At 41.6% G+C, this 12,142-nt stretch overlaps 1 protein-coding gene across 1 annotated transcript in view; it reads right to left on the bottom strand.

The window, feature by feature from the left end:
• Positions 1-12,142, bottom strand: part of LOC131044234 (uncharacterized) — a 216,852-nt gene that overhangs the window by 38,846 nt on the left and 165,864 nt on the right. The window contains exon 7 of the mRNA XM_057977517.2: positions 5,559-5,665. Within this exon, the coding sequence (XP_057833500.1) occupies positions 5,559-5,665 (107 nt within the window). The remainder of the gene's footprint in view (positions 1-5,558; positions 5,666-12,142) is intronic.

Below are 12,142 nucleotides of genomic sequence, written 5' to 3'. Positions count from 1 at the left end.
GGGGCAGTGCATGGTTTTCGTGAATGTTTAAGATGCCAGAAACATTGTTGATGAAGCCAAAACATGGAGATTCCACTCCTAACAGTTGCTTTTTCTGTCCTCCCCGTATAGCCTGATAGACATCATGTACAGAGGAGTGTTGTTGGTTCCGTACAGGAAGGACCTGTTGTCACTGATTGTGTCGTTCATGATGCAAGAGGAACCGTACAGACAATGCATGAGATTTTCATATGGTGGAAAACTGTTGTACGTGATGAAGATTCTATATGGCTACAAAAATGACATATCGGTGCTTTCGTACGAAAATGACATGGTGTTGCCGTATGAGGATGACATTTAAACATCGTACGATACGACTTGGTTGCGAGGTTCGTACGCTTATTCCACAATTATGCCATACAGTTGGGCATACGGTTTTGAGGTGTTGTATGTGGCAAGGAGAAGCTAGCCATATGGTGGTGATTCCCTCTTGGCAGTTTGATGTCTGTATGGTGATGATTCCCTCCGGGCGGTTTGATGTTCGTACGGTGATTCCCTCCTGGCGGTTTGATATCCATATAGTGGTAATTTCTTCTTGGCAGTTTGATGTGATGTCATCTTGGTCATTGATGTACGGAATTTCTCGTGTCTGTACGATGACGTCTTGGTCTTTACTTGCCTTCGTGTCTCCTTCCGTACGGATTCCTTCGTACGGGTTGAGACTTATTCCCTTCGTCCAACCTCGGACCCTACCAATGTATGGTTTATCTGTGTGGCTTTTCTGAATTTCACCTCTGTATGGATTTGTGGTACGGAACTCTTCTGACTCCAAATCTATAATCCTTGTTCGGGTAGTATTCCACAGGGCATACGGATCCTTCTGAGGTAAATGGCGTGCTTCCAAATTCCGTACGGATGATGTGCTTTCAACTTGTACAACCTTCTCTCATACAACCCCCCTATAGCATACAGATGACGTGCTTCTTTATTCCTACAACTTTTTTTCTCCTTCTCATACGGTCTAACCCCATACAATTCCTTCGAGCTTGTTGGACTTCGCACTTTCTCAATTTCACCAATCTGTAGCATGTTACAGTCGGGGTGGAAGACTTCATAATCTTCCATCTGCCAGTGAAATAATCCATTAAGAGAACTCGTCTCATCCTCAGAGCAATCTTCCACTTCGAGCACCCCTTCATCATTGGGTTTCATGCCTTTCCTCCCTCCGTCCATACCTAACTCTCCACTCTCAGACTTAGGGTGCCAGTTCTTCACTCACCGCTTGGTTCCTCAAGTCAATGATGTGCTTCCTCCTGTCACTCTCAATCGAGAGTGTGTTTTGCTTCCAGTTATGATTTGCCTTGGCAGTAACCAACCATCCCCTCCCGAGGAGTGAATTGTACGCCTTCCTCTGTAACTTGATGACTACAAAGTCCAAGAAAAATTGTTGTGTCCCAATCATTACTTTTTGTGCCATCAATGTTCCCAATGGTTAGATGTCGTGCTGGTCGGCACCTACCAAGTAGAAGGTTGGCGGCAAAAGATTCGGCTTCCCCAGACATTTCCACGTGTCTTCTGGTAGTACGTTTACTCCCGAGCCTCCATCGACAATGGTGTTTGTCAACTTATTCCCCATTATTTCCATCTCGACGACCACCGACTTCCTCCCGATGCTCATCGTCAGCAACATTGGAACACTGGACTCATTCCCTTCGGGTGATGATTTCCTCGTCAGTTCCTCCTCATGTGGCTTACATTGTTTCTGGATGACTGTGTCGTCACTGATTGTGTTGGCAATTGCCATTCTCAGTTGCGGCATAGTTTGAAGAAGGTCTGCCACCTTGATGGGTACGGTTATTTGTAGCACCTACCGGACTATGTTCTTCTCTGACTCCCGCAATGACATACTTGCAGTTCCATTGGAAGTTACTCGTTCCTTCGCCAAGACTTGTTCTACTTCGTCTTGTTCCTTTTCCATACCAGAGTTTGTATACATCGCCTTCTTTTTTTGTGATCTCGTGATTGCCAAAACTGCATCCTCTTGTTCCTCCACGTCCAGAATATTAATACCCTTCTGATTCAGGTAGTTGGTGTCTTCATGGTCACCTGGTCCACACCATTTGCACAATAATTGTATGTTGTCTTTCTTGTTTTGGCAGTCTCTCACAAAGTGTTCCCATCCACTACATTGTCCGCACTGTATGATAGGACGTCCTCTGTGGTCGTACTGTATTTGGTTTCGCCCTCGTTGATTTTCATAACTGCTTGGTGATACATTTTGTAATTTCGATGGGCTGGACTCTCCCTGTGTGAAGAGTACTTGTGTACTTCTCATCTTCAAATTGTATGGGCACTCCTTGATTGAATGCCCCAACACTTGGCAAATCTCACAAAACATATTTCTAGGACAATTACCTTTTGTGTGCCCCTCACTTTTGCACTCAGTACACCATAGTTCATTACCTTCTCTGTTGGTTCCTCTCAACCTTCAATTCTATCATCATTCTCAACATATCCCGTCGAAGGGCTCGTACGATTTTGGATTCTTTGTCACTGCTCCCTTCGATGCTCTCATCATCGTCGGTCCTCCTCTTCTCTCGAGAGGAGGTTTTGTTTTCACTCTCAATGTCCATTGCCCGATTGTAAGCATCGACATACGAGGACGGAGGCACTACTTTCATCCTCTTGCGCAGTGAGGGTATCAATCCCTTCGTGAACCACCTCTTCTTCAACCTGTCGGCTGGCTAGTTCTCTATCTTGTTCAACAGTTCTTTGAGCCTACAGTTGTAAGTGCGTACACTCTCATTTTTGCTTTGCTTGGTATTGTAGATCTCATCCACAATCTCGTTGTCATCCCTCAGGAGTTTGAATTCCTCCTGAAAGGCCTTCTTCAGATTATTCCATGTTGATTTGTGCTGGGCGTCGAGGTCCGTGTACAAATCAATTGCAATCCCCCAAAGGGTGGCCGAAAACGCCTTCAACCAGTAATCCTGGTCATCTTGGCCATTTGCCTCCCAAATGGTTATGCATGTTTTGCAATGCCGTACGGAGTCCTCCGACCCATCTCCCGTGAAGTTCGACAGTTTCTGCTTCTCCTGGGTGTTCAACATTGTTTTCACTCGAGAGGTACGTGTGTATTCGCCTTGTGTGCCGGACCTGGGTGGACTATTTTGACTGCTAAATTCTGGTGCTTTCCCTGCACTCTTGGCCACGCAGGTGTCCTCTACACATCCACCTTCAGTGTCCCCAACACTCCGAGTACTTCCAAGTGTGTCGGACCTAAGTGAACTGTTCCGACCGCTACGTTCTAGTGCTTTCCTTGCACTCTCAGACACGCACGCGTCCTCTACACATCCACCTCCAGTGTCCCAACACTCTGAGTACTTCCAGCCTTCGACTTGTCTCTGTGCTCCCTCCGACCGAGGGTTGGCGGATCACCTAATCACTTGGTCTTGACCACCCTGTGGCCTCTTCTCACTTTTAATGGGACATGAATCACTCAAGGCTGACCCGATTTCTTTTAAGGCAATGACGCCAAAATGTTTGCTGGTAAACTGGTAAATTAAATATAGAAAATAATAATGTACATGACAATGCATACTAGACACAACAGTAAAATATATCTTTATTCACACATGCAATTATTACAGAGAAGAAGACCAGAGATGGTTGGCCAAGGATTACAACAGATCCGACAATACCGCACTACCTTCCTTGGTGGTACACAATATATTTAAAGAACCCGACGGTTGCCGAGAGGTACACAACCGTCAACCAACCAACACATAGCTACCGGGAGTGACAACCACTTGATACAATTAATTAATACAATGTCTGGTGACCAAAATTATCAAACATAACCATAAGCATTTTATGCCAACTACAGATTTCAAACCAAGACTAAACTCGTCTTTGCTCATTTTCACTTACGCTCTCAACTTCAATACCCTGTAACTTGCTCAACATGAGATCTTCGAGTGAGTCTTCTCTCTATGGGAGAAGTGTAATAAATTCACCACACAAGGAATGTTCATAAAGTGAAGTTCGTTCCTTTAAGAGGAGCACATGAAGTGACCTTCAAATTAACAATTCTTCCTTACTCACGATTGTACTTTTGACATCTAGACCTTGCAAACTTACTTCACACTCATGCAAGACTATCTACTTGACTCCTTAGCCATTCTTGACGACCTACACCCTTCGAATGCAAAGGCTAATAGCCAAAAGATCCAAACACTACCTAGAAAGCAGAAAAAAAAAGTGGGGGTCCCCATTTGCAATGGGGCGATGTGTGAATACCTCACAACACTTTATTCTTTATATCAATGGTAAAATTGTAAAGTTGTGAAGTTGAGCCACTCTGTGAAGGCAAGGGATTCATAAAAGACAAACTTGTCAACTCGACCCACTTTTCGTAGGCAATGAGTCTTACAACATCCATCAAAGAGTACAATGGGCTCATATTGACAAGAGGGGCCAAACCAACACTAGTATAGTCTATGGGTGTCACATCACATATAGTAGTATCAATCAAAGAATCAAATATTTACAATTGGATGATTTTTATTGGCCTATCTTTGGATGGCAAGTTGTTTCACAGGAAGGAGATGTTGGATGTTAAACTTTGTAGACCATGCGATCCTTCACAATCACCTTCTTGGCATCTACTTATTTCTGTCATGTTTGAAAATATGTTTCTAAACAATCCACTTCAAAAAAACAGTTTAACTCCCTCATCTCGTCCATGTAATAATCAAAACAAAACCATGACTACCGTCATTTGGAACTATTGTTACATGGTGAAATTCTTAAGAATTTGTACATAAAATCAACTACAATGAGGTATCCATCTAAAGAGGGAACCAAATAACAAATACTTTCAGATATTCTGAAAAGGGCACAAAGTTGTAAGGAATTCTTTGACATTCACTACGAGTGACTGAATTTATCATAAGTTCATGAAAAGTGCTGACAAGAAAACCAAGATGAAGCAAAGGAGATGAGCTAATAAACACTATTGTCAAAAGTAATTCAGAAAAAAATGTTACAATTACAAGTTAATTCCTCATGCCAACCATGTGATAATGAAATCAAAATCATGGCTCCCATTATCTGGAACTATTGTCACATGGTGAACTTCTTAAGACTTTGTCCACACAATCAACTCCAGTGAAGTAATCATCCAACCAATAGAGGAAGTGAATAGTGAAGTGATTTAGTCCTTTCCAAAAAGGGCAGAGCTGTAAGAAATTATTTTAGAAATTTTTTGACCTTCAGTAGGGATGATCAAATTTATCTGAAATTTGTGGTAAGAGATGAAGAGCAAACTCAGATGAGACGAGTAAAGGGGCTGAGTTTGAATGACTATGGTCAAATGCAATTTATAAAAGATTGTTCTACATTTATAGTCATCCAACATGAATTCTAAGATCTCTAAATTAGGAGTATCAACTGTATTTCTCAATTGCAACCTCAGCATAAGTAATAAAATAACTAAAAATAATTGTACCAATAAAGATAATGTATGCTACAAAGTTGAAAACCTAACAACTGCTATGAGCAAGATAGATTTATCAAACCTTACGCATGTATTCTCTCTTCACATCTTCCCAAGGCAATGCTCCTTCAGGCCTGAAAATGGATGCATTCCATAAAGCGCCTCTTGCCACCATGACGGACGAAGCTCCTGAGGTCAAACAGACAGATCAACAAAGTAAATCATAATACAGTCCAAAAGAAGAAAAGCAAAGTAGGGTTTGCTGACTAATGCTAAGAAAAGATAGAATCCTAATCAATAAAGAGAATAATTGATAAACAGGGTATTTGTGGTTGAACAAAATGAGGCATGTATGGTGTTCTGTTTTATACATTGTATCTGCAGATCTTTTGTAAACCAAAGGTTTCCATTTTCTTCCTGTCTTATTATTTTATTTCACTCTGTAGGATTGTCTTGGTTGTCCTCTTATGAAAGTGAACATAGTATCAAAGACATACCCAACACTCAAGCCTATGGTAGTATAATGACCATTAAAAGACCTGCTCAGCCCTGATCATTAAATTTCTCCATGGCAGAGAGGATACAACCATATTGCTGAATTTGTTTCTCAATGTTTTCATTACATAAGAGAAGCCTGTACCATAAGCCAGAGCCTTACAATCCCGTTCAGTGTTCCTAGTTGTCTAGTTGCTTTTTATTTATTTCTAACTACCCTTTATGGCCTTTGCATCTGTTAATCTACCATTTACAGTGGTTCCATCTGTCATCTACTTTTTAATTGATTGCTATCTACTCTTAACAGTTGTTCCAGCTGTCCACCTACCTTTTTCATTTATTTGTGCCCTTTACAGCTGTTTGAGTTGTCAACAATTTTATATCTAACTAACTCTGTAACTGTCTTGTTTTTACCATCATTTAATGAGCTCAGTTGCATGTTGACCATAGTTCCAAGACTCGGACTTTGCATGGATTAGGTGAGGGTGACTTGATTTGGGACTTGAGACCTGGCAAAAAACTTGGTGAAAACTCTGCAAGTGAAAAACCCAAGAAATTTAGAAATTTTTAAGGATTTAAAACTTGTTACATGCACCCTTTATTAAATAAACCTAAGTTGCCAGTTCGGGTTCGGGTTTGAAGAACCGGTATGCCGGTACGGCAAAATTTTGAAAAGGGGTTTGGGTGGGTTAGTACAAAAACATGTAAATTATATATATATATATATTTGCAGCCTATAAGCGTGAATTATAATTAGCATGTCACATAGCATCATATAAACAACAAAACCAACATAAACTTGTAATCATACCATAATATCATGATCATACCATAATAGCATCATATACATCAAGTTTAATATCAAAATGACAAATTATTCAAGTATCATTGTTTCAACTTTCAACAGTTTAAAGTTTAATCATCAAATGTATTCTCTAATTCATCATCCTCATTCTCCTCCTCATCCTCCTCATCATTGACATTGACATTAGATGAACCAATGCCAATGCCAATGCCACTTGCACTTGCACTATAAGTTTGCTCGCTATCCAAGTCATTTGATGAGGAGAAATGAGCGAAGTTTATATTTTTAAACTCACTTTTAGGGTTTCATTTTAATTTTTTAAGTGGCAGATTTGCAAAGAACATTAAATTTTCCAAAAAACCTTGGTTTTTGGGCCGCCGGAAGCCTGGGTTTGACTTGGGTCTGCCTAGGTTTGACCTAGTCGGAACCAAGCCTGTGGATCATGGACCTTGTTCGGACCACAGGCGGACCGGACCAAGACCCCGAACCAGGACCAGACTGGACTAGTACCAAGGGCCTAGGGGGCGAACCCTGCAACTTAGAAATAAAAAACTTTTTTGCTTTCTAGGTTAGTTGTCTTAGCTTAGTTGTTGGTTGTTGTCAAGTCTTTGCTATTAACCTTTTGTTTGTAGTCGCTCAGGGGTTGATCAAGTCTCTCTCTCTTTAGGACGAAGTGAGGTACAACACTTCCTTTGCCCAGCTAAGGCATAATCACTTCTACTTCTCCCAGCATTGTCAGTGGGTGCCCAAACTCGATCACACCCATTTCACAATTCCATTTCCTTCCATTTCCACCTTCCCTCTCTCCCTTTCATCTCCTTCCATTTCTTTCCATTCATCTTACCCTTCCCTTCAACTACCTTCCTTCCTTCTTTTCTTCCCTCCCATTTCCCACCATTTCCACTTCCCCTCGTTTCCTTCCATTTCATCCATATCCTTTACCCACCTACCTTCCTATCCACCATCTACCTTCCCATTCCCCTTTCCTACCTTTACCTTTGTCCCCCACCACCACTTTGACCTCCTTCCACTTTCTCTACTTCCCTACCCCCTACCCTTCACCTACATTTACACCTACCTATACCTTCACTTTCACCTACACTTACCTTTGCCTACACCTACATCCTCTACCCTCCATCTCACACCCCTTACCCCTCTACTTCCCTTAGCATCCCTTCTCACACTCTACCTTTCTATCCTCCTACCTCTACACCTCTTAGCCTAGCCCATCCTAACCTCCCTACTGTTGTGACCATTTCACAACATCGCCCCATCGCAAATGGGGACCCCCTCTTTTTGCTTGTTTTTCGCTTGTTTTCGCTTTCGTTTTTAGGGTTTTGTTAGTCCGTTAGTTGTCTGGATTTAGGGCTAAGCCTTAGGGTTTTAAATATTGCTTTTTCAAGCCAAAATCCAGTCACTTTTAAGAGTTTTTTTTGAGCTTCTTTTCTAGAATGCAAATTTTGAATGCAATGATTTCGCCAAAATGGTCTAATTTTCAATTGGAATGTTCATGCAGAGCTTAAACTTGTCTAAGTGTTGACCGTCAATATGAATTTTTGTCTGACTGAATATTTTGACCAAATTTTGACTTTTTTGAAGTTTGATCCTGGGCATCGGAATTGATTTGTTTTTGCCTCGTGAAGTGTTAAAATGTGAAAAATCTTGTTATTTTGGCCTGTAGGAGCAAAATCGCTCCTGTCCCTCAGTGAAGGACGGGAGCTCAATTTCAAATATCTCATCGTCCCTACAGAGTCCAGACAAATTTTACGTTTGAAATGATAGAGAACGACAAGATCTTTCATTTGAATATAAATTGAAGATTTTCATGAGCACAGAAATGCCTCCAGGAGGAAAATCGCCCCTGTCCCTCAGTGAAGGACCGGAGCTACAATTCAAATTTCGCCTTGTCCTTGCAAGATTTTGAAAACTTAATGATTTGAGGACGTCCGAAGGAAGATACTTTGCCAAATGAATATAATTTGAGATGCAAAAAACGAAGGAAAATGACCTATATTGACTAAATCGCTCCTGTCCCTCTCCAAGGGACCAGGGCGAGGTACCTTGTAGCTCTCGTCCCTCTCCCAGGGACCAGAGCGATTTCCTCCATTTTGCAAAATCCAGACAAGGGTCAAGGCAAGTTTACGTTCGAAAACGAAGGAGAACATGAGATGAATGCATTGAATATAAATTGAAGATTTTTGGGACGTCCATACCAGCATTAAATGCCTAGTTCGCTCCTGTCCCTCTCCAAGGGACCAGAGCGATTTTTGATATAATTGCCTTTGTTGCAAAATTACAAACAATGTCAGGGCATGGGCGGATAGAGTGAAGAAGGACGACTCCGTTGAATATAAACTTGGAACCTGGCAAAGTAAGATGAAGGCCACAAAGGAAGGATCGCTCCTGTCCCTCTCCAAGGGACCAGGGCGATACAATGGTGATGATGCGTCCCTCCAGAGTTCAAGGTCGTCCCTCCAAGGTTCAAGGCCGATCCAAGTTAGGACGAAGTGTGGCGAGGACATTTCAAGGCATTTCCATCAAGCGCAACGTTGCAAAGGTCATCACATGGAAGGATTTGCACTATAAAGACCTAGATCGCTCCTGTCCCTCTCCAAGGGACCAGAGCGATATTTCTATTAAAGCATCGATTTCAAAAGACAAGCAAGTTTCAAGCTACCAAGAGGGTCGAAAGGACATCATTCCACGCAATGAAGATGATTGCAAGTCGGTACAAACAAGAACAAGCATGTTATGATGAACTTCGCTCCTGTCCCTCAGGAAGGGACTAGAGCGATATTGATATATTAGATTAATCCATGCAAAATTTACGTAAGGACAAGACATTGCAATGTTTTGGAAGGTCCATGGTATGATAAAAAGATGATAAACAAGAGTTTTGAACGTGAAATGATCATCATTTTGAGCATGGAGACTAGATCGCTCCTGTCCCTCTCCAAGGGACCAGGGCGATTTGCTTTGGATTCCTTGTTTTGCTTCAAGATCAAGCTAAGTCAAGACGTCTTAAGATAGCATATGGTCCAAGGCATCGTTTGAAGACAATTTGCAAGAGTTTTTAACGTCCAAACATTGCTAATCGAGGTAAAAGTCTCCCATCGCTCCTGTCCTTTGGACAAGGACCAGGGCGATATCATTAAAAACACTCACGTTCCTTCAAAGATCAAGGCGACATGAGGATAGGAAATGCGAAGGACGACATTTGGAGGACATTGCAAAGGAGATCAAAGTGTAAAGTTGCCAAGGTCAAGGAGAAAACATGGATCGCTCCTGTCCCTCTCCAAGGGACAAGGGCGATGGTCCCTTTAAATACGTCCAAACACATAATGAAGCGAATGGGAATAAGCGCAAAGGACACAAGCAATGATTTTTCGAAGGTCAAAGATACAAGATGAACATAAAAACATGGAGATCGCTCCTGTCCCTCTCCAAGGGACCAGGGCGATAATGGTCATAGGATGCACTTGCTCGCACAAGGAAGAAATTCAAGTTCGAAAGACCACCAGATGATCGATTTGGGACGTGGAAATGAAGGAATTAAACGTCGAAAACGCAAGAATCATGCCAAAGATGGTGAATCGCTCCTGTCCCTCATCAAGGGACCAGAGCGATGAGGTACGTCCCTCTATTTACATATTTTTTGGCGCCAAATTAAACAATTCGAATTTACTTTAAATGCTAAATCAATTTAAAAATTTAAAAATCCATTTTTATTGGCATTTAATGTGGCGTTAACATTTATTAATTATTTTTGCCTTATTTAAAAATCGAAATTTGCAATTAAAAAACGCAAGGCATTAGTAATTAATTAATTAATTAATAGAAAATCGATTTGAGCGCTCATATATGGAGGTCGGCCTTGTTATTTCATTGCAAATCATTTAAAAAATGGTTTTGTTTTTATTAAGTCGGCCTAAGGGGTAAAGGATGCAAGCGCTATATAAGGGGGGTAGAATTATCATTTTCTACATCATTATTTTTACCTTCCTTTATGCGAGTTGACAAGAGGCGAATATAGTGCGAGTTTTATTTATCCAAGGTGGCAAAGACACTCCAAAGGTGGTGCGAATTGCATTGAAGACCAAGGGTGGCGCGCTTAGACATTCCAAAGGTGGTGCGACTCCAAACCAAAGGTGGCGTAGACATTCCCAAGGTGGTGTGAGGCGTGCGAAGTGTGTTGGAAGAGGTGCGAATTGCATTGAAGATCAAAGGTAGAGCGAATTTGAAGATCCATCCAAGACCACGCCTAAGGCGAATTTGCTAAAGACTTGGTGATTTATTTGTGCGAAATTGAAGATCACATTCTCTCCAGAGGTGGCGAAATCAAATTTGAGGGGATCATATTGAAGATTATCTTTATACCTCAATTTTGCTTAGGCAAATTTTGTTTTTGCATTCTAGAGTTAGCTCTCTATCGAGGTATGGCGATTTAATTATTATTGTTTTATTCATTCATCGTCATATTTCAAATTTTGAATTTTAAAATCTCTTAGCTCAATCGTTGTATTTTAGGAAATGATAACTCTAGGGACTTATCATGAGGTTTCCTAAAATCTATCTCTCTTATCTACGTTATTTATTGCAAAATCTATTTCTTATAATGAAATGTTGTGTAGGTATGGCGACCCCAAAGGCGGGAGCATCCACCAGTCGCTCGGCTCTCATGAAAGAAGATCAGAAGACTGAAGAGGTGGAGACCAAGATCGTGTCCAAGTGGAGCAACATTGGAGATACAAACTTGGGGAACTTTAGCATGAAGAAGTTCCGAGAGGTCCCTTACATCGGCAAGCCATCACCTGTCGCCCGGAGAATAATAGAGAGTGGCATTATCAAGGCGGCCGGTTTTCCTCCAGCTATTCAGTGCCACGAGTTGATGATCGAGTGTGCCCGTCATTACAATCCACAGTCCAGGACAATTGTGTCCAATGAGGGAAACATTTTGGCGTACCTTTCAGAGGAAGCCATAAGTGAAGCCTTCCATCTTCCAGAGCACAGGGACATGATATACAAGAGCATTGAAGGAGCCAGATCAGTGTACGATGATGATCCAGATGCTTGTCTAAGCATAATCAACAAGAACTGGCTACTCAAGAGTCGTCCCCGTCTGAGCAAAGTACCGAACACACCACACCGGATCGATTTCCAAGAGGAGTACAGAGATTTGATTACCATGCTCAACAGAGTTACAGGAGCACCTCATGCCTTCTATTTTGAGAAATGGATGTTTTATTTCATCCAGGTGATTGTTCAAGGAAAGGGTACAATACATTGGGCTAGGATAATTAGCCATTGCTTAGACGTACAGTTGAGAAGACTCAGAGCTACTAAGTCCTTCCACATGAGTTCATATG

Source organism: Cryptomeria japonica, chromosome 6, assembly GCF_030272615.1.
Source record: "Cryptomeria japonica chromosome 6, Sugi_1.0, whole genome shotgun sequence".
NCBI lineage: Eukaryota > Viridiplantae > Streptophyta > Pinopsida > Cupressales > Cupressaceae > Cryptomeria > Cryptomeria japonica.
This window is presented reverse-complemented; position numbering and strand designations above follow the sequence as displayed.